The sequence below is a fragment of the Phyllopteryx taeniolatus genome, chromosome 1 (genome assembly GCF_024500385.1).
Source record: "Phyllopteryx taeniolatus isolate TA_2022b chromosome 1, UOR_Ptae_1.2, whole genome shotgun sequence".
Taxonomy (NCBI): Eukaryota; Metazoa; Chordata; class Actinopteri; order Syngnathiformes; family Syngnathidae; genus Phyllopteryx; species Phyllopteryx taeniolatus.
The window spans coordinates 7,405,826-7,428,805 of record NC_084502.1 but is presented as its reverse complement, the minus strand read 5'-3'; the positions used below and the strand labels follow the sequence as shown (position 1 = coordinate 7,428,805).

General features: G+C 41.3%; 1 protein-coding gene across 2 annotated transcripts; it reads right to left on the bottom strand.

Annotated features, from left to right (window-relative positions):
* Positions 1-2,838: 2,838 nt before the first annotated feature.
* Positions 2,839-15,369, bottom strand: gata5 (GATA binding protein 5). Of its 2 annotated transcripts, XM_061767862.1 has the most exons (7): positions 15,152-15,369; positions 13,632-14,205; positions 10,400-10,569; positions 8,216-8,344; positions 6,292-6,376; positions 4,126-4,256; positions 2,839-3,652 (listed from the first exon to the last, which is right to left on the bottom strand). In XM_061767862.1, the coding sequence occupies exons 2-7, from the start codon at positions 14,179-14,181 to the stop codon at positions 3,530-3,532; spliced, it is 1,188 nt and encodes a 395-aa protein (XP_061623846.1). In that variant the 5' UTR covers positions 14,182-14,205; positions 15,152-15,369; the 3' UTR covers positions 2,839-3,529. The 2 variants fall into 2 exon arrangements, with proteins under 2 accessions (XP_061623846.1, XP_061623839.1); XM_061767855.1 differs by lacking the exon at positions 2,839-3,652 and having other exon boundaries at positions 3,954-4,256.
* Between the last annotated feature and the right edge of the window lie 7,611 nt (positions 15,370-22,980).

Genomic DNA, 22,980 nt, shown 5'->3' with positions numbered 1-22,980 from the left:
TTGCAGCACAGTTGTGGTTGGTATTATTTTCGATTGTTTGGTGGGGCCAACACCGTATGCACTTTGGTTTATAGTCGTTGACAACCTTTGCCCTTGATTGTTCAGGGACCTTTGCGGATGTGTTAGCCTGTGAACAACAGTCGTTAGTACTTTAAGATACTGCATTGTACCGTTTAAGGAAAACGCAATGCAAACATAACATTTAGGGCACATACACGACGTCTTGATGTATGTAGATCCGTGCAGCTACTGTATGTTTACAGCATCAAATAAAGAATGTGAAGATGCTACAAAAACAGCAGTTCCTTTTTAGCATCAGTCTGAGGGTTCAATAAAAAAAAAAAAAAAGCATTTTTGGCCCCCATGTATGGTAAAAATATTCTTTCGAATATACCCACATCCGATCCGTTTGGTGCGTATCTTCTCGGATGACCCGCGTTAGCATATGAACAGCGCGCGCTGAGATGCACTTTGTCACCGGGGCCTTGGCAACTGCTCGACCTTCAACCTTGACGCTCTCAGGTCCAAACTCGGTTCAGGGTTTATTTGTCGGAAGAAATCAACTGAAGACAATACTGTATTTGTGGAGTTCAGCACATAGGTGTAAATGTCTTAAGGATAGAAATCCCCAGAAAAATGTACTTTATGAATGTACTGGAAATGCCTGACTTGGCTTCCATTCATGAGCGTGGGGAGCGTTTATCGGTAACTCAGGTTAACGTTGATTGGTTCGGGCTCTGGCGTTCGACACCCAACCTCGCCAATATTTTTTTGAATGGTACAGGACCCCACCACGCACGTCAGGATTCAACACGAGTTTACGGCAAACACCGTGACGTAACAGAATGAAACAACGACGATAAACGAATCAATTTTACTTATCATTAACTGTGTACCATTCATTCTACTCATCTAAAAACAGATATACACATAATTTGTAATGTTTTTTTTAATAACACTATCTTAATTTCCTTTTCTTTCTTTCATTTCATTTACTTTTGGCCTTAAAGAATGTGAGTCAGCAGTGACAAGTCAGTGATTTAGATGATGTTCATGTATTTCAAAACAAAGAGCAAAAACTATTTAGAAACAAAGTACAGAAACATAAAATACAGCCTACTGAAAATATTGAAAATGTACAGTGCAAGACTGATCATTTTAAAATGCAAATTCTCTAAAACGTTCAATCCTAAGCATGAGAATAGTAAAATAAGTCCAGTGGACAACTGCAATCGTAGCAGAGTCATTTCTCCAAAGGCTTGAACTAGCTACGATGAGTTAGCGATATGAAAAATGCGGCTTGAAAGATGACATTTGCTTTCTTTCTCGTATACCGCAGTGCAGATTGCGAGTTGAACTGCTGGAAGTTCTGGCGACGCCAGAACATCTACTGTGCGTGATGCTGAGGAAATTGAGGGCAGCTTGAAAACAGACTGCAGAGCCGGTTTGAGTTTTGTCATTTCTTGCTGTACCTCCTCAAATGCTACAACGATGCGACGATGATGACCAACCATCGGAATAATCGCTCGTAGGAGCGATTGAAAAATGCCAATCAAGGCTACGGCCACGCCGAGCCAGGGAGGCATTGTGCCGTTGGAAAATTCGGTCGTCTGTAATATTGGCGGACTGGCCGAGTATGGTGACATAACGTCACAAAGATGATTCTGTTAGCATTTAGCATGTACTGTACATTCACTGCCTTGACTTATGACCTTCATTTTCTATTCACCACAGTACAGGTCAGTTGTATTTCCAAGTCATAATGCAAAACATGAAATGGCAACATCCTCAGTTACTTCAATGGAATGGCTCCCAAACTTTCATTTCGAGCACCTACTTTATGAACCTTTGCCTGACTAACATTTGATCACGCTGCACCTGATGAAGGCCTTTCCCAGGAATAGCGAGAGTGGCGCCATAAAACAGGGCGGCGCTGTTGGCGCCGTGGTGCCCGCATGTCGCCTTGGCGGCAGTAAAGCAGCCTTGCTGCTGACTGGGACGCTTTCTCCTCCTCGGCGTGGATTGATGCCATAAAGCACAGTTGGAACGCAACCTTTGGACGACCGCTTGGCACACACGTGCGCACGCACGCATACACTCGCTGGATGAAGTCATACAGGTGTGCATTAAGCTGCAGTTGTTATGTGCAAGTGCTGCACTTGCAAACAGAGAGAAGGGACTAATGGAGTGCACTAGGATGCACTTGTGTTCAACTTGTATGTTAAGTGATATGATGGATGTTCAATATTAATCAATTTCACAATGTACACGTGCACGAGACATCATTCATTTCGAGATCAGCACGGGTCAATATTTTACGCCTATAAAGTGTCAGCAGCTGCAATCTCAAATGTGTTTGTGTTGCTCTTTGTATAAGTGTGTGTAACTGTCTTCAAATGTGTGGAATATGTGTTTTGAAGTAATAAAGGTAATAGTACAACGACTTCAAGTACTTGTACATGTGAACAAGAGGGATAATATGCATATTGTTCTGACATTGATCAAGATTGCCAGTCAGGTCGCGTCAGCTGCTCTCATGCAAATAATAATTTAAAAAAAAGGTTCAATCCCCGAGGTGATGGAATCAACAAACATGTACCAAACTCAACTTCAAAAGGTCAATGTTGTGGACAGAAATATGAGATCTTTGGTGAGATTGACTCTTTATTACATTCATTCATTTCGCATCAATCGAATTAATAAATACTAAATCAGTTCAACCTGAACAGATTCCAAAGGACTTTAAGAAAGAAGAAACAGAGGGTGACATACTCTTTAAAACTTTACCAAAAAAAAAATCTTTCATTATTGACAAAATACAGACAATGAAATTAGATGATGTTTATAATTATTTCACTCTTTTGGCCAGTTTTTTTTTTTTTTTTAAGAAATGGATCCATTGCACTTGTGCCGTCAATCATTTGGACAAAACTCTAATATGTAGTCACAACACCTGAAAATGAAATGAAAATGATATCCAATTTCTCACCCTCATATACCTCGCAAACCAATTGCTCACTTAATGGAGGTCACTCAACATGGCCGCCCAGCACGGACAAGCGGAGTGAAACGATGACTTTTAACTGCCCTTATCGCAACATAAATAATGCGTCAATAAAAGTTAATCATCTACATGCTAGTGATGAGATGAGTTCAGCAGCCATAAAACCAAAAAAATAGCTCCATTTTATTTCTGTAGTGACAGTAACATGCCCTCATTGTGTTTGTTAAAAAAAAAATAAAAAAAAAAAACAGCAAAACAAATTGCTATAAAATGAATAACTATGTATTTCTCTTTTTCCAATTCATATGATTGTCTTTGCATTGGTGCGTTTGCTTGCTTGATAATAGGTAGTTGTAGGTGAGGTCCAGGTACCCTGCATCTTGCATCCCGTAGGTCGGTTGACTCTCATGCGAGTCTTTAAGTTGCAGGGCCGGTAATGCATCGCCGACGGATTACGTGCTCTCGGCCACACGTCAACCGTCGCGGCCGGTAAGACTTGGAAACTGGGTGATTGGGTTTTAGGACTCATGCTTGAGAAAGAGCGCACCAGGAGTTCTGTGGGGCCATGGATGTTGGCGTAAAGACATAATCCTCATATTTAATGTCCATGTGTGCCGCGGATACTGTGGCGTTCAACTGGGTAGCCGTCTGCAGAGGAAAATACATACAAACATAATGTTGTTTTAGAAATCATTTTCAACTCCAACGCAGGCTTCCACTCAGGCAGAGGGAATGGTTCCTTTCAAAATATAGTCGGCTACAGGATGGTATACTATCGCATTTCTCCGAGACAAGTGAAAAGATAGCGGAACCGCTTTGTAGTTCAGATGAGGTTACGTAAAACAATAAGGAAAAGACAGCGAGGCTGTCTCCATTTTGGGGCAAGGGGGAAAGTTTCCATTGTGATCCACATGGCAAAAAGAGAAGCTGAAAGAAAGACTTCACCAGATAGAAGAGAATAGAATCACTTTTATTTGCCGAGTATGTCAAAAACTGTCTCCGGTAGTTGGAGCCGCTCTCGTGCGACAACAGACAGCCAGTTGACAGAAAATACTTTTGAGACATAAAAACATAGAAGGAGCTTCCCGGTCTATGGTCTGTATCACCTTTGAGTTGATTACCTGGGAGGCGGACGTGACAGTCTGCCCGGCGTAGGGTGAAGGGGTCATGCTGGGTTCACTCTTGATGGTGGACGCATGCTCGGATGCAGACAGCGACGATGGCGAGCCGCTGTCAGAGGTCGTACGTCCTCCTAAAAAAAATACCCATGTAAGTTCGTCACTTCATCGTGTTAGGCACAAGTCAATGAAATGCTACCTGATTATTTGCTATGCGGTGTTATCTGATTAAGAAGTAGAAATTTTGATTTTTTGTTGTTGTTGTTGTGCTCTTTCTCCAGGTGTAAAATGTGATCGAATTTCAAGCCCTGTAAATACAAACGGAACTCATTTCTGATCACGTCACGTCTTTAAAAAGTGGTATATGCAATATTATGCATACCTATGGTTATATCAACACCTTTTGACACTGTACTGTTGGGTGTATTATAATTCATCAGTGTATCATATATATTCATTGTATATACAGTGGATACGGAAAGTTTTCAAGGAAGGTTCACCTTCAAGAAAGACAATGACCCTAAGCACACAGCTAAAATAAACTCCGTGACTGTTTTTGAATGGCCCAGCCATAGTCCTGACTTAAACCCAATTGAGGATCTCTGGAGAGACCTGAAAATGGCTGCCCACCAACGTTCACCATCCAACCTGACAGAACTGGAGAGGATCCCCAAATCCAGGTGTGAAAAACTTGTTGCATCATTCCCAAAAAGACTCATGGCTGTATTAGCTCAAAAGGGTGCGTCTACTAAATACAGAGCAAAGGGTCTAAATACGTATGGCTGTGTGATATTTCAGTTTTTCTTTTTTAATAAATCTGCAAAACTTTCAACAATTCTGTTTTTTCTGTCAATATGGGGTGCTGTGTGTACATTAATGTGGGAAAAATTTACTTAAATGATTTTAGCAAATGGCTGCAATATAAAAGAGAGTGAAAAACTTAAGGGGGTCTGAATACTTTCCGTACCCACTGTAACTTTGCACACACCTCATAACATGCAACTTCCTAATTTTCTCTCATTTTTGTGCTTAAATTAGATTTATATTTGTTTTAATTCCTCCTAAAAGCTCTTGTATTTGTTCTTACTTGGTTGGTTGTGTTCAAATTATTAATACAAATGCATATATGTGACTATTGCTGCTATGTCAATCTATCCGCCAATGCTAGCGTTATCACAAAAAGAGGTAGACAGGCTGGGTCCTTTAATTTATAGACCACCAGAGTAACTGATTCAGGGTTGCCATGGCAACAACACGGATGTTATTCTTCTAAGTACAAGGCAATGCAGCATCCAATTGATTGCGAAGCTGACATTAGAATGCAAAATCTTGACATGTTGTGGCATTAGGAAATACGGTAATTTCTCGTTTATAATGTGCACCCATGTATAATACACCCCCCCCAAAATTGACCTAAAAATTCTGGAAAACCCTTCTACCTATGTATAATGCATTTTTACAATGCATGATTTTGCTTCTACCCAGATGATAAAACATGAAGTATGATCTGTATTATTCTGAAGTGAAGCACTTTATTTGAACATGTAATACTTTCTTTTTATTTACTTGGTCTTCTTTTGAAATTCACAGCCCTACTTTTATTTAGTAAATGAGAAAACACACAGTTGTGCTCATATGTTTGCTTACCCAAGCAGAATTTGTAAGATTCAATTCTGTAAAGAAAACATGAAGGGCCAGGCAAAACACATTTAATTTTTTTTAATGGAATTCAAATTAAACGGTCAAGCATTTCAGGAAAGCATTATCATAAAACAAAAAATAATCACAAAGAAATGAATGATGGTTGTTGTTCAGTCATCAGTCATATTTTAAAAAATTCACAAATTCTGCCAGGGTATGTAAACTTATGAGCACAACTGTACATATATGCAGTCATACGTACTCCTGTCATATTGGAATGAAAGTGTAGGTGACACCTTTCTCATAACCTCTAGGTGGCGGTAGAATATTGAAATGATGGATGTTTGCCATCCATGGTGGCAAACATTTATAAAATGGGAAAGTTTTTTCCCTTTCCCCCTATACCTATGTATAATGCGCACTATTGACTTTTGACAATTTTTTATTTTTTTTGGGGGGGGGGGGAATGTGCATTATACACGAGAAATTACGGTACTTGTTTTTCATGTGTGTACACTTTTGCCCCACCTGTGAGTAATTTGTTCTTGGGCATTTTGGGTTTGCGCTTCCTTGTCTGTATACTCTCTTTCTTCATGGCCAGAGGTCGGGGCACCTGTAGGGAGGAGAGCAACGGTCATGAGTTGACTCACTGTTACAACAGAGGCCACGGTGTCATGACAACCCACACAAGCTCCGCTCCCACACTGCAGCTCTGATAACGACGACCACAGTGCCCTTGCAGAGGCATTATGCTCTATTAATATCAGCTGCCCGACACAGAAAAGCCATCTCCACGCCAAACGTTTAGTTCAGGTCACAACAGTACAGTTGTGAACGAAAAACCTTGATCTGGCTTGTGTGGAGACAGTGAGTCAGTAAGTAGCGTGACATCACTGTATGAAGCCACCAATAAATTTGACAAAGATGAATGTGATACAGCAAAGTGTTTCGCGTTGGCATCAAACACAAATGGCTTTGAATCCTCTCTTGTTTGGGATGAAAAATGATGTGTTTGAAGAAGGAAGAGGTCCAATTGTCTTTGATTCAACTTTGGAGGATTCGTTTCACTTTTTATTTATTTTTTTGTGTGTATTTCTTTTTAACCAACAATTAACTGTTACTGTAGCAATATCCATCCATTCATCTATTTTTTGTACAGCTTGTCCTCATTAGGGTCACAGGAAAGCTGGATTCTATCTCAGCTGACTTTGGAAGAGAGGCGGGGTACAGCCTGGACCCATCGCCAGCCAATCGCAAGGCACTCACAGAGGCAGTTTAGAGCTTTCAAATAACCAACAAGCATGTTTTTGGAATCTGCGAGAAATGTGGAGAAAACCCAGGTGAGCACCAGGAGAACATGCAAGTTCCACACGAAATGGCCTGAGCTGAGATTTGAACCCAGAAGCACTTGACTGGAAAGCAGATGTTCTAACCCAGTGGTGTCAAACTCATTTTTGCTGCGGGCCACATCGTAGTTACGGTTTCCCTTGGAGGGCCGTCATGAGCGCAAACACATATACAGTAAATGTACAATTACCTCAAGTTATTACATATACACAAAAAAAGCGACAAATAACTATATTTGAAACCGGAAGCCAGTAAAAAGTTGTTAATTCAGTTTATTTTGAAATGGGGATTGGTAACAAAAATGTTTGCAATCAATGTTATATAAAAGGGAAGACGATTTGCAATGTTGTTATTTTAGCAAGAAACATGACGGGCCACATAAATTGATGTGGTGGGCCGGATGTGGCCCCCGGGCCTTGAATTTGACACCCGTGTTCTAACCTATCGTATTTGTACTTTTTAAAAACAAGAAATCAGTTCCTCTTCGGCTTATCACCCTTGAAACCCTTGCGGAAGTGTACTGTCGAGCGGTCATTCTCAACGTGAGTCACGGACACAAAGTAATACAAAATACAGCATAATAATGAATCAATTATGTTAAAACTGTTACACTTGCTTTAGTCGGCAGCCTTCAATTCCTAAAAGAAGACAAACAACTGATGTTGCACTTTCCTCAAAAGAAAAGAGCGGTGCCGAGTATACAGTTTTGTAGGTGCAAGTATGTTCATCCTCAGTTGCTCATAAGCGTGCTCTGAAAGACATTTTAAACATGTAATCATGAGTAATTATGTTTATGATGTTCATATGTTTTCAATCGGCATCTCGCATGGATGGATGGATGTGAAACTGGAGAAAACTCAGGTACAAAAACTCCACGTTGTAAAGTGCCAAAGCAGTCTTTGAACCAGACCCCACCAAGAAGATGTGGTACTAATTGTTTTGGTATCTTTTATCACTGTTGACAATGGAAGCAACCAAAAATGTGGACCAAACAGAAACAAGATTTAACTGCTACTTGTTGGCGTGGCAGATATTAACAACAAGAATCAAGAACTAAAGAACTGAACGGCAAATAGCTTCGAAGATCCCCTGAGGTGCAACGTACCCCGTGCAGTTTCATGTAGAGGCCGCAGGCGTTGCACACTGGCTCTCCCTCAGCGTTACGCCTCCACAGCGTCGTGGTGCTCGTGTGACAGTTGGTGCAGCACAGGCCGGCTCGGCGAGATGTGGTGTGCTGTCGGTGGAGGCAAAAATGAAACATAGACGGCTGCATTTTTTTCTGCTTTTGGCTCAGGCGCAAGTCAGTGCTCTCCTCAGACTCCCTTTCGACTCAAAAAATGAATCGCAGGATGTCAGCGCGGGACACGAAACATACGGCAGTGATGAATTATTGCATTGTGGCTCTGATGCGAAACTAACTCATGATTCATTAGCTGGATAGCCTTTTAACAGCAACATACTATAAATAAAGATTATTTTGCACACAAAGACAATTATCTTGTTTTGTAAAGCAGAAGCAACAGCAGCCGCATTTGCTGTGAGAATCTCACAAACGCCTTGTCCAAGGGCAAGGTCACTACAGGACAACTACAAGCAGGTTGTGAGGTAAGTGGGTTGTTTTTACAATGACCAAGCACAGCTGCGCTACAAAAACAAGCAAGCTTGTGGGAAATAACCAGCTGTGAAGCCTTACTTTGATGCACTCGCTAGTGCAAACCCCCACCCCGAATTCTCCTAAATGACTGCAAAACTGATCTTTGGACAATGTCTTACATCTTTGCATTGTGGGCAATATTTTCGCAGACGGCTGTCCGCAAACATGTTCAAGTTGCCGGCAGTTTGATCGCCTGCTCGTTCTGCATTTAATAAGAGGACCCGCCCACATTGTTGCCACACACCAGCCAAGCACCAGCAGTGCCAATGCTCCAGTCACGCACGTATCGCTGCGATGATGCGTCGTCCTCTTCCGCACAGAGACGTCTCCATGCGAGGCTGCCATCGCGTCACATTTAAAGGGAATCAGAGGAGCCGCTTTGATTGGACATGCTAAAAATCGTCCGTGTTCAGACCTCCCCGAATCTGCCCCCCAACCCCCTCCTCACCACACACACACTTTTACAGCCATTAATTCCTCTTCAACACGTTGTAACACATTTTTCCCAAGCTGCTTTTAAAAGCATCATGAAGACGAGCAATCGCAAAGACAGCCGATGAGACGTGTTTACTTAAAAAAATATATAACATTGCGCCAACCAGCCTGCAAGAGGAAAAGAGATATCTTTCCGAGCAAGCAATGTAAATTGAGGAAGACTGTTCCACCTTCATCATGTCGCCAATTTCTGACAAACCGTAAACATGAATGATTGTCATTATTATGACCTCACCTCTTTCTGCTCAACTGTTACGAGCGTTTGAATATGTATATATATGTACATGTATATGTATGTATGAGCCCGGAGGTAGGCCCATATGTGCCATAAAGTTACAAGTGGAGACTTAATCACTGAGGCGGCCATTTTTTCACTTGTGGGAATCAAAGCCCCGATGTTAATACAGCATTGTTATGTACAGTATGTTAGCTTGCTTGCTTGCTAGCTCATGCTGTGATTGATTGCAATGTTGAAATTACGTTTTGTGAAATGTGTCTTAAGAAGGAAACATTTCTTGTTTGTGATTTAATGTTTATGATGATGATGATGATGATGATGATGATTATTACTATTGAGAGGCTGAAAACAGAATTTGGACCCCAGAAAAAAAAAAACGTGTAAAAAGTGTCAAAACATTTTCAAACCCTTTCTGTTTTGTGTCTGATAAGCTTGCTATAGTAAGAATGATGTTTCACTGAATTTTTGTCTTCAGTGATTCCATGGGACATTTACTTATCTGCATGCTTCACTGTCATTGCGTTCTACCTCAACCAAAGTTGAACAGTTTGCTGATTGAGTTGGAGAGGCTGATCATAAAAAAAATGGGGCTTACTTCTGAATAATTTGTCGCCACTACTTCTGAAATGATGGACAGAAATTAACAAAATATTTAACATAACACCCTAAAGATTCACCCAATAATACATGTATTTCCACAAAATATATATATTTTAAATGTATATGAATTATTCATATTTAGATCCCTGTCTTTTATTTCATAATTGCCCTATTTTAAAGGTACTGCTCCATGTGTCAGATCAATTGAAAATGTCTTTGAGTGTCACCAGACATTCCCGGCAATAGAAAGCTTTGAGGTTGAAAAGGCGCAATCAGGTCAGACGCATTCAGCTTTGTCTTACCAGCCGTTTCTGAGGTTTGATGAGCGGCCTGTTGATGCCGTTCATCTTGTGGTAGAGGCCGCAGGCGTTGCACAGGTAGTGCCCCGTGCCGTCTCTGCGCCACAGCGGCGTGGAGATGGAGCCGCAGTTGACGCACTCCCTGCCCTCCGTGGCCATGTCCTCCACCAGATCTGCGCACGCAGTTTGAGCACTTTTAACGACGTACGGTCGGAATAGCGGGCAAATGCAAACGTCACCATTGGAAGCCTTTAAAGGCCCTTTCTAATCATATGAACTTATTACATACATACATACATACATTATTCTAGACTTAAAAATGATGTCTGCAGAAACAATTTCCCCCAAAATTAGACTCCGAAGTGATTTTGGGGGAATGGTGACATGTTTGCTCTTCAGACAGATTTTGGCCCCGCCCACATTAAGGTCTGAAACTGTGCGAGCCTGCTGATGTTAGCAGCAGAAGGCGAGGACATTTCCTTATTCAACAAGTGTGTGTTTTCACCTTTGTTTTTATTTTGTTTCCAATAACGAATGAAAATAGTGCGGTTGGACACATTTGAGTAGGCTTGTTAAAATCGATCGTTGTTGTGCTTCGTTGCAGAATGAAGGCGGCGCATGAGTTAAGTGCATGCAGATTAATTTCAGCCTATAAACACAGGTTTTGTCAGCTCAGTGTTGCATTGACTGCATCGCTCACCTTTGAAAAAGAGTTTGGACCGATGACGTGATACAGGCATTTGCTTTTAAACAATTTCTTTTTTTTTTTTTTTTTTTGGTGTTGTTTGCTTGTAATTTGTACACGCATCGGAATTGCGACTTTTCTGGTTTGGATATTAGACTCAAATGCTTGGGTTCTAAAAATTCTCCCTCTAGCAGCAAGCAGCCGTGCATTCGTGTGACTTGGAAGTCAACTACAACGAGTACCTTAAAACCTATAGGGTTTTAACACATTGTAGGGGTGGGGGTTAGCGTGTGATGAATAGCTGCGGAGGAATTTAAAGTAACACCCCTCATTCTCTGAGCCATGTGATGGAGAGAGATCAAAACCTCCATTGGGGAGACAGACTAATGGAGGGAAAGAGGGGGTGGGGGGTGTTATCAGTCAGAAAAGATCCAGGGGTCCCATCTATCCATCGCAGCCCTGACACACAACGGACTCCTGGCATGAATTGGCCAAAATTCCCAATTACTCATCCAATAGAGGAAGGGCCTGCATGGGGATGTTAAAAAAAAATCCAACTGAACAAGGCTGGAATAACTTTCATGCTGTTCAGGCTGAGAGACAAGCATTGACATCGATGTTGGACATGAATGCGAGCATTTCCACCGATAATATTGTACCCATACAAATGAACAAGATATGTGCCAGAATTAAGTTGATTTGAATTGAAAAAAAAATAACAATCCAAAAAATCCATTTATCAGCCAAAAAGCTTCTCGATTCTCCAAGTTCATGAACAAAATGAGAGCCTAACATGAATCTCCTTTTGTCAGTTTCCATGCGGTTCTGACATTTGAGATTCGATGTCATTGAAACGACAGAAGCTCACATTTATCTTTGACTTGACCTTCGTAAAGGAACCCGATGGCTGTCATGCCACATATACTGTATTGTATCATAAAACAACTAGCTCAGTTGTTCAGGTCCACACCTTTAAAAAAAAAAAAAAAAAAAGAATATATATATATATATATATATATATATATATATATATATATATATATATATATATACACATTTTTTACTTATTACAGTAATTTTTGTTTTTGTTTTTTGTTTTTTGTTTTTATACCATTGTGCATTTTGTTGCATATTCGGTTGGGAGTACAAGTTTGGTCAGTTTTGCGAAAGACGAGTAAAAGCAGCAAATCTTTGATCGGACGAATTCAACCATGGGGACTTTTGCGGGGAGCGGTTCATTGTCGAATTGTGCACGCACGGAGACATTTTGGGTGCTTTTGGGGATGACCGTGCCGGTGATGCTCGGAGGCGATAATCGCTGCTGATGGCTTGGGGGGACAATGAGCTCTTGTGTCAGTGTGTATTGAGCCCTGAAAATCAAAACAGCGCACTGTTGCTCAGGGATGAGATTAACCTTTCAATTGATTGTTTTTTGACTTAGACTCTCGCGAGAAGAATGTGTATTGTCTTGGTCCAATTTGGGGCATTGTTTCCGACACTTTGATTCAATCGAGGCCAATGACTTTATCGGCCTCTTTATGTATTTATGTATTTATTTATTTGTTTATGTATAACAGTAACACGGATCACAAACGATTATAGCGAAATTAACACAGGGGAAAAAATTGGTAATAAGTGATGTTAATGTAGATAACATTAGTAAGATTTCAATAAAAAAAAAAAAAAAAAAAAATCATCGTCATCACGACATTGATAATGACACAAGTTCCACGAATACAATTGTGACATAGTGGTCAAAAACCGGAGCCGTAATTAAGAAAATATAATTACAATAAATGATTCATATTTAATTCATGCATATAATAAGATATTGTTGCATTTAATTCATTATTATGGTCTCCTACGAGCCCGATGTTTAAGTTATTCTTTTGATAGGAATTGTTTTGAGTTGCTATTCATCTAATATAACGTTTGTTATGATTGTTACAATAATCATGACATAATTATTATATTTTATTTTTATGCCGATTGTTACCATCATACGGAATGTTACGTCAGACTGAGAGACGTTTCTAATATTGTCGAATGTGTTTAGATTGAGATGGGCGCAATATTAGGAACATCTCTCGGTGCAGCCTCTAATCGAAACAAATATGAATAGGAATATTGTTTTTCACAGCATATTAAAATCAGCATCTGTTCAACATTGTAAATGTGAAAATAACAATAATTTCTTTATGGAGGCGGGCATTTTTGATGCCGCTCCAAACGTGGATCTCATTCGATTGTGAATTATTAGTAGAAATTAAGACGCGCGTATGTTTGATAGCTATTTGTCTCTCTCTCTCTCTATATATATATATATTTCTTATATATATATATATATATATATATATATATATATATATATATATGTATAAGAAATGGTTTATTTAACTAAAATGTCGTGTCACCGTTTCAGTTCTTCATGAAAAAATACAAAAATAAATTCTGAGGGTTGTTCTGAGATATTTCCTGTGGATTGGATTGTTATGGTTGAACTATCAAGAAGGACGCACACGGCGGGTGGGGGGGGGGGGGGGTTCCTACCCAGACTGCAGCGCCGCGCGGACATGCCTCCTTGGCGGCCCTGCAGGCTCATCACTCCGCTCTCGAGGGGTCCTGGCGTCCAGGAGGAGGTCGCCATCTCCGGGCTCATGTAAGCGTACGGCCCGGTGTAAGAGCCCCCCGCGGGGCGCACCAGGGCCCCGCCGAGCTGGTCCGCCCGGCCGCCGTTGCCGAGCACGAGCGGGCTCTGGTAGGCGGCCTCCCGGCCGGTGTTGGTGCTCAGCGGCGGGCTGTGCGAGTAGGAGAAGCCGTGCGGAGGGTGAGGGCTGCTGGCCGCGAAAGAAGAGCCGTCCGCGGCGCCCTGCGGCCAGCCGTGGTGGGGGTGATGGTGGTGGTGGTGGTGGTGGTGGGCGCCGAGGCCGTGGGACTGGTGAGGCGGCTCGCACGTCTGCAGGTAGGGCAGCGTGGGCAGCATGCCCGGGACTCTGCTGGTCGGGACGTAGACGGGGGAGCTGGCCGAGGGGTGCAAGTAATTCCCGGTGTCGTGCGTGTAAGGGGACTGGTTGGACGACAAGGTCAGGCTCTGATACATTTTCCTCTCCTCTTTCACAACTTGCTATTTCAAAAAAAAAAAAAAAAAAATCAAAAATCAATCAATAAATACAAAACAAATGTTTTGCGGGGCGAGAGCTGGTCTCGGTCCTTCGAGCGTGGGCGACGTTGTCCACGCTGCTGATCCCTCCCCAGGAACTCGCAGCTAAACAGCGCACAAACTGCAAAAGACGTCATTTGGATCATTCCACAATTGCGAGGGCATTTTCTGCGCACCGTCAAATTGGAGTAAGGCATGCACTCGTTGTGGAAATCATAGACAAAATGTAGCTAAAGTGTTTGTATTTTTATTATTATATATTTTTTTTGAACACCAAATAACTCTTGAGCACCCCATAAAACGTCCTTTCTCTCTTGCGCCTCCCACTTGATGACGAAAATAATCCGCTCTGTCTTCTAATTGTTCAAATATTTTCTTTCACAGACGTACGATCAATAGTAGTAATTATGCTCTGAATTTGTGTCACGTGTCAATATACATTGCACTGGAAGAAGCAAAAAGTACCACTTTAATTGGATTATGCACGTCAAAATGTGCTAAACTGACGTAATTTCCCCCAAATAATATGTTAGATAACATATTTACCGATGTGCGTGTTCGAATTAAGTACATTCAAATGACTTTATCCTCAGCGTAGAATAATTCATTGAGCTAATTTGTCCCCCCTCACGAAAAAAAACAAAAACAAAAAACACACAGATCAAGCAAAATTGTGTTAAAATAGATCATCCTCATCACGTCACGTCGGCCATATTCCTCACCCCGTCGCGTGAATCAGCTTTGATTTGAAACTCGCGCATGCTAATTGAAGCGCGCATATCCCGCAGGCACTGAACTCATCACAAAAAATCGAAATCAAACACACGCACTGATGATAACGCGCGGAAGGATACACGCGAGGGACATCGTTTGCTTCCAAGGGTTCTCTCTCGCCGATGTATTATCTTACCAGATAAGGCCGAGCAGGTGATAAAAAAAACAAAAAAAAAACAATGAGTCCAGTCCAGTCGAGTCCTGGAGCCTTCCGAACGTCACCCGGAGGAGACCGAGCACCCTGCGGCCAAACCTCGTGCAAGGAAGGAGGAGAGCGGGAGCAGCCGAACTCCAAAGCGCGCCTGCGTTTCAAGGCACTCGTCCTTCCGAGTAAGTCCCAGTCCAAGAATTACACCCCCCCCCCCCCCCCCCACACCCACCCACCCGGTGCCCGTCCGTCCCGGTCAGAGAGGGGCGGTCGCTGATAATTGTTGATAAGCGCGTGTGCGTCCACGCGCTCTCCCACTGGAAAGTTTGGAGACGCTCCAGGAGCACGTGACCGAGCGCGGAGGTAGGCCCGAAAGAAAGGATGTGGTGGTGGAGGAGGGCCCTGAGGTGCCCCCACCCCCACCCATAGAAAGGCCTTCTGGGTGGTTGCACCTGTATGCAGGAGTCATATATAGTTAGATATATAATCTTAAAAGTATACACAGCCACAGTTAAAAATGGAATATCAACTAATGTGTTATTTCATTTCTTCAAAGCAAAGCTACTCATTTCAAGACCGAGCTACTGTAAAATTAAAAACATAAAATATAATATTATATAAATATATATATCTATATTTATATAAATGCCTGATGGCAGCATTAGCAAGGCAGATTTAAATGCGTTCAGATTCAGTTTATTTTGTAATCACTTTCATTCCGTGACCGCGCTGTATTATTATTATTATTATTATTATTATTTGTAATGATTATGCTCTTTGCTAGAAAGCCACGTGGAACACATTCAAATTTGGACTGAAATCAGCTGGCATGAATGCTTTATTTCTTCGTTTCACTGCAGTCATTATTTACAAAAACAACAACAACAACAAAACAAAACGAGTGAATCATTTGGTGCAAATGTCACCTTTTTTTTTAAAAAAGTGTTTTTGCCTAGATAGCATAGATACCAAACAAAATTCAACACTGATTAAAAACTTACGATACAATCTCAAAAATTCCAAATGAACTATTGCTCTTAACGACAAAAACACTGGGCCTTGTAAATTATGGCCTTATGTGAGTGAGTGTGTGTGTGTGTGTGTGTGTTGGAATGATTTCCCCCCCCCCCCCCCCCCCCCCACACACACACACTGAAATGAGGGGAAAATTCCTCTAGATAAAATTAGAATTTGACTTCACGAGCGACAGAAACAGTTCACATTTATACACAATTGACATACATGTTATATATGTTTTATTGAAAGACATATATATATATATATTTTTTTTTTTCTTTTTTTAAAGTATTACAAATAATACAACAATACGTCAAAATGTGGGCCTATACTCAGGAGGTTAAAATATATATATATTTTAAAAAAAAAAAGCCTAACCTGGTTCAAAGTTCAAAGTCGGGCCAGTTTTGAGTGAGGATGAGGAGGACGCGGCGAGCGTCGGATGGATGTCGGACTTTTGCGTCCAACGAATCCAACCCAAACTAACAACAAGTGTCTCGTCTACCCATTCTATATAAACATTAAAAAATAAAATACAATAATAATAATAATAATAATAAAGTGGCATTTATACAAGTCGAGGATAAACTATATTTTCGCATAAGTCTATAATGTCTATGAGTCATGTTGAGCTGACACAATTAATCTCGCTTTGGTCGGAATCATAATTGGAGCTTGATTGGAAAGATACATATCATAACGCAGTTTCGATTTTTTTTTTTGCCCCCCCCCCCACACACACACACACCGAGAATTGTTGTGATTTAAGAAGAAGAAGAGCGCTTACTTCGTTGTTAAGTGAGCGTATGGATGATTTTAAAAGCACACATTCACATTTAAATTTAAATTTAAAGGTTACACACGAATCAAAATGGAGTGAAATCCTGAAGCAAAAAAAAAAGAAATAAATACTACGATCTTGATCGAGCGTTAATACAACTTCAATGAATTAAATTGATGTCATCATCTATTAAAGATAACACTATATGAATAAAAAATATTATTATAAAGATATTATTACGATGTCACCAAGATAAAAGAAGTTAATCCTCTGGGTGAGAAGTGCAATTTTCTACTTAGCCTCCGTTTTACATATATAAATAAAAATGAGAATGAATTCATGTCAATTCAGTGTGCTCCGAACGTTCCTGTTTAAACATTACATGCTTGGTAGCAATAATTCATAACAAATCATGTGGGGGTGGTCTGCCTGGTTCAACAGCATTAAAGATGATAAAAGTAGCAACAAGTTCCGATTATAGGGTGTTGCCATGGTAACGACATACATGCTCCTCAGAAAGCGTCACCATTTGATTTGTTTGAATGTCGTCACGATATCGTCAGCGATTAAACACGATCAAAACGGAGACTGCATTTGACTTGAGCTAACCCGCATCCAATTGCGCGTGCAGCTCTTGTTCGTCCTGCTATTTCAAAGAACTTTCAAATCAAGTCAGTCTGAGCAAGATCAGGATTCGATTCAGATCCAGATTTGAAGTCTTTTGCATTTTTACCCTTCGCTTTAGTTACTTTTTATTCATGCTTTTCCTTCAAGTTGCTTCATAACTTCTTTGTTTTGTTTGTTTGTTTGTTTTTCGACGAAGGGTGCACTTGTGGATTTGCTGCAAAAGTATATTCAAAATGGCTTGGATGAAAGCGTCTGCTGATGGCAGGTGAAGATGTGAACGTTACTCAGGTGTACGCGATTATTGACAAAAACAACGATTCCCATAGAGCTGTGGTTCTCAAACTTTCCCCACCAAGTACCACTTAGCTCTCCAAGTAGGTAAAAAGGGAAATAAAAATGGTACCTACACCGAAAAAGTACGTCATCAGATCATGTAGATCAGTAACATTTTCAGACATTTATACAATGCAGCGAGCCTCAATCAGAATCAGAATCGGTTTGTATTGCCGTTGTCAGTAAATGCCACATTCGCAACTTTTTTTTTTTTTTTTTTTTTTTTTGCAACGGTGGTGCAACACAAAACATGGCTGGTGAGAATAATGCAAAACAAACAAAAAAACCAAAATCAAATAGAAATCAACTAAGAAGCAACATCAATAATCGAGGCAGCAAGGGTATCTGTAGGAATCTACAACAAAAGTCATACATTCATTTATTTGCTGTGGTCAAACATAATTCATTCCAAGACACTTTTGTGACCTCATTTGAATACATTTTTACCATGATTTTTTTTTTTATAATAATAATAAATGACAGCAACACAGAGGAAGCGCTTTCGCCATCGTAAAGCTTTCATTGACTGCAGGCGTTGTTTACAAATGGATGAACTTGTGTTAAAAGGAAACGGGAATCAAACGCAACAACAACACAATGTCGGCGGCCTTCATTATATATATATATATATATATATATTTGACTCATTGGCTCAGTCTGTAAACTCTGCGTGCACCGTCTTGCATCAGACGTGAGCGAAGGCCAACGAGACGGGTCGAGCGCACGGAGTAATTCTCATCTCTCACTATAGGAGTCAGATAGCGAACATACGAATGAGGTGACGGGTGACGACTCGCTCCACCGCAGCCTCCTTTGCACCCTCCATCACGCTTGTTGCTCCTTGGTCGGTGTCAGGGGGCCTGCGGTATTGGTTGCTCACCGCGGTCACTCGGTGGTTATGTCAATATGAGGTCGGGTCCGCAAATGTGGCGCGTATTCCGCCGCAGGCCTCATATTTGCTTTCCGGCCCATGCGCTCGTTCGGTCCAGAAAATACCTTTTGACTGCGGCGTGACTGCCTTTACTGCAACATTCTTCGGGTCGGAATGGAATCTCAGTGTCTATCTTTAATTTCCACGCCTGCGACATAAGTTGGGAATTTCCCAAAGGTATTTATTGACTAGCAAAGAACACGTGTTAACGTATGTGCTGTCACTCATGTTTTTGAGGTGCCCCCCCCCCCCTCTAATTCTTTGTCATCGTTGCAAATTGATTCAATGACGTGTCCAGATAAGATCCGCTGGTCTTCATTCATCACAGGGGGGGGGGGGGGTAAAGCGCTATCACCTCCAGCCTAACCCCAAACCCACCGTGACCCGTTAGCAGTGACATGCGGGAATCGCTCTGCCGGGGGTGGGGTGGGGGGGGGGCAGCCATGTTGGAGAAGACGCTAAGGAGTACGAGTCAGATAGCTGCTATCTCCGCGGCCGATTCCCGCTTCATCCCTCCTCTTCACGTGATGGCGGATGACTGTGTTCGCGCAAAGCGGAGACTGTTGTCGGCCTCTCCTGTGCAAGGGATGGAGTGATGCCGGACGTGCGCAGACAGCGCAGCCTCACGTATGGTTAGAATCAGTCTGCACCCGGTGTGTGCATGTCAGTGAGTGTTTGTGTGTGTGTGTGTCTTGGGGGTGGGGGGGGGGGGGGGTAATCATGTAGGCTACATGTTTCAACATGATTTTACAACAACTTTGTCGGAAATGGTTCCAAGGGTTCTCATCCCCGTGCTCGTGTGGGATTTCGCTTATTAATCCGATTAATCAAATTGACAAGAATTCAGTCATAGGCGAGTGTAATCGTCATCAAAATTCGGAAAATGATTCGTGTGTTCCCGGAGAATTGATACAAAGTTTGTGTTTCAAAGAGGGGGTACTCGCTGACAGGATTTTGAGCAATATGTGAAAAAAGTGGGACCGACCGGGGGACGGGGAGTGGGTGACGTCCCCCAGACCGGATCCCCCCACGGGCCTGTTATTCACAAAGGACTTTCCATAGACAAGTTATAGGATTGAATTGAAGAACATAACAACTAAGAAGTATGTAATCTGACACAGGTAACAGGTTCAATGTTTAATTTTTGTGAGTTACCATTATTTGAAATATTAAACTAAATAGTCCCATCAAATCCTGTCTGTTGTGAAATGAACCATAAGGCAAATATGATTGGTTGAAAATGACATGATTTGCTGCCTGCCTTTTTATATAGTGAATTCAACCTTCAGCTCTGTTGCGTTAGTATCGGCACATTGTTGCTAATTGCCCTGTTTATTCATGATGAAATGGTTTTCATGAATAAATACACGACTATTTGTGTCCATGCAAAGTTAACAGGATAGGGTGTTGTAAAAGGTTACAGTCATTTGATAATCCTAAATGATTCCACACAGGTCGGAAGAGGCCTCACTTCCTGCCAGAAATGCTCTTTTGTTTACGTGTGCGTCATCCAACATGATGTCATCATCCACCTCTTCTATTACAAGTTACCATGAGCGTGACTCAGAGCTGCAAGTCTCCCAGAAAAAAAAAAAAAAAAAGAAAAGAAAAGGATTTAAAGGGGTCGGAACGGGCCCCACGTGTTTCCCGGCTGGGGAATGTGAAGTAGGAGTCAGCCTAATCTCCGGCACCCACGGGAGACTGGCTCCTGTCTGCCTGGACGCCATGTCGCTATCTGTATGTTTCGTTTCAGCCTGTCAGGTCCTATCTGGGCCGCCGGTGCTGCTACGACTGCTGTTGGGTCCGGGCGGGCCGGGGAGTAGACCATACACACGTACACACACAGGACTGGCGAATACTGATAGCTGGTTCTCACGAGAATTGAGCAGGATTTCACACAAAAAAAGGTTTTGCACTGGACTGAGTCGAAAACAGATCACAGGTCACACACGTTCTCAGGCTATTTCATGAGAACGGATGGCAACGGTACGTTTTTAATTGTTATTTTATAGTTGGGGTCACTGGAAAAACAATATGAGGCAACCAAACTAATTTGAAATGATGCTAAAATGTGATGTTTTCAGGACCAAATCCTTTATACTCAATACAGTTCTTGGTAGCATACTTTTGCAGTATTTGCATTGTTGTTGTTGTTGGACTGTGTCACAAACGCTTATCCAGGTACATTTATGATAATCTTGCAGGCAAAGAAGATCAGTTAGAAATCCATTCATCCGTGTTCCATACTACATACACTGTGTGCTTATTATTATTATTATGATTAAGACTTAGTCACTTGTTATCAAAGTTTAGTAAGAGTGATTCCTTGTTTCTGTGTTTTACAGTAGGGAAATACTTTTGAAAATGTTGTGACGATAATATTCAAAAAGCGAGATGCACAAAGTGCAGCATCTTGACATTCTGATATACTGATACGAAATACGTTCTTATGAGAGTTAACGCTTGAATATTTTAGTCCGTTACTTCACCTCCATTGACCTCATAATAGCAATAATAACAGTGGCTGACTTATTTGTATATATGTAACTGTATGACAATGAATTATGCTAAAATACAGCTTAAAACATTGGCTGTACAGTTAATAAATAGTTTATGGTGGCAGGTTATACGAATGTTTTGTTGTTTTTCTGTCACTTTCTCACATGTAAAAAAGAATTTGATCCAAAAAAAAAATAAATTGGAACAAATAATTTCTATTTCCATTATTCTTATGGGAGAATGTTTATGATTATGAACTGTGCTGTATGATTATTAGAAACATGAAGGTGGATCTCTTCCCTGTGAAAGGATTTTTTCCATCTGAGTGTCAAGTAAATGGCTAACATTTGTGATGACAAATAATTCAAATTGTCCAAAATGCTCCCAATCGAAAGTCCTGCTTACTAAAAATGTGTGCATGTTTGCTTAGGGCCACTGAAGAAGGGCGAAAAACCACACATATGCACGTAAACAAGAGTTGGAGACATTTTTTTTTGCTTGCAGGCAGTCTGTTTGACAGCTGGCTATGCGGCTGTATTGAGCAGTCTAAGCACTTGGTAAATGATCTGTGTAAATTGGCCTTTTATGGGACTGCAGGGGAAGATCTTTCACACCCCGTTGAATGCTTTATCATTATTTAGTCCGAAAGGTCTCATTCAAGGAAACTTAGATGGTGGGTTTGCTAGTTAGCACCGATTCAATCGGGGGGGGGGAGCTTGGGCCTTTTACTGGGCAGGCAGCGACGTACTATCGACGCAAAGCACACAGTTCTCATTGAGAACTATACAGTGAAAGCTGGTAGGTCGACCCAATCAATCAATAAAATCATATTTTGCCCAAAGCAAATCATGGACATAATTTATATGTGGCAGGGTCAAACTGTCACTGTCACAAAACATTGTTATAATGTCAAAACAATAAAACATCTTTCAATTTGAAGACATACAGTATGCAGTAATGAGGTACAAAAGTACATGTATTTGATTAGATTTTTTTTAAATGTGTTTTTTTTTTTACAAATCTTAATAATCACTGATATTATCTCACAACATATAGCAGGAAATACATCATCATGATGCAACCGCAGGCCCTTCAGCTACATGCGTTGCCTTTAAAACCACACACACCGTGCACACGCACGTTCACACAAAGCTGATAGCAAAGTGGGCAAATACTTGCAATAGTCCATTAACTGACCTTGAGATAAAGCCAGTGCAGACGAACAAGTGGTAGCTTCATTGAATGCATAATATAAATCAAATCATTTCCAGGTGGAAAACAAAGTGGAAATGTGCCTGTTGATGTGATTTTGGCTTGTTTGCAGAGCCTCTCCCTCATCTAATCTCGAATTAGCTGAAGTTACGCAAGCGCTAGCGACCACCTGTGTCAGCATCGCTTGTGCCTCCAGCACACATTGCGCAATTCCTGACGCCAAGAGTGAAGAGGGGCTTCGGCATGTAAATCATCAGCTCACATGTGACCGAAATGAGGACAAGCAGTGGAGAAAAAGGCTGGATGGATTAATCATTGGTATCTCTTATTGGCTTGAGTATGTATTTTTATTGGCGGGTTTTTGACTTTGACTGCCTCCGTTTGAAAACAGGTTTAGGTAGACTTTCAGTCACCAAA

Bases quoted from the DNA above. Each gene is read 5' to 3' on its own strand.
- gata5 (XM_061767855.1), bottom strand. From the start codon at position 14,181: ATGTATCAGAGCCTGACCTTGTCGTCCAACCAGTCCCCTTACACGCAC. The intron at 10,570-13,631 runs GTAGGAACCCCC...CTGCGTGCGCAG, and splicing joins CGCGCGGCGCTGCAGTCTGG to ATCTGGTGGAGGACATGGCC. The intron at 8,345-10,399 runs GTAAGACAAAGC...CTCCACCGACAG, and splicing joins TCAAACCTCAGAAACGGCTG to CACACCACATCTCGCCGAGC.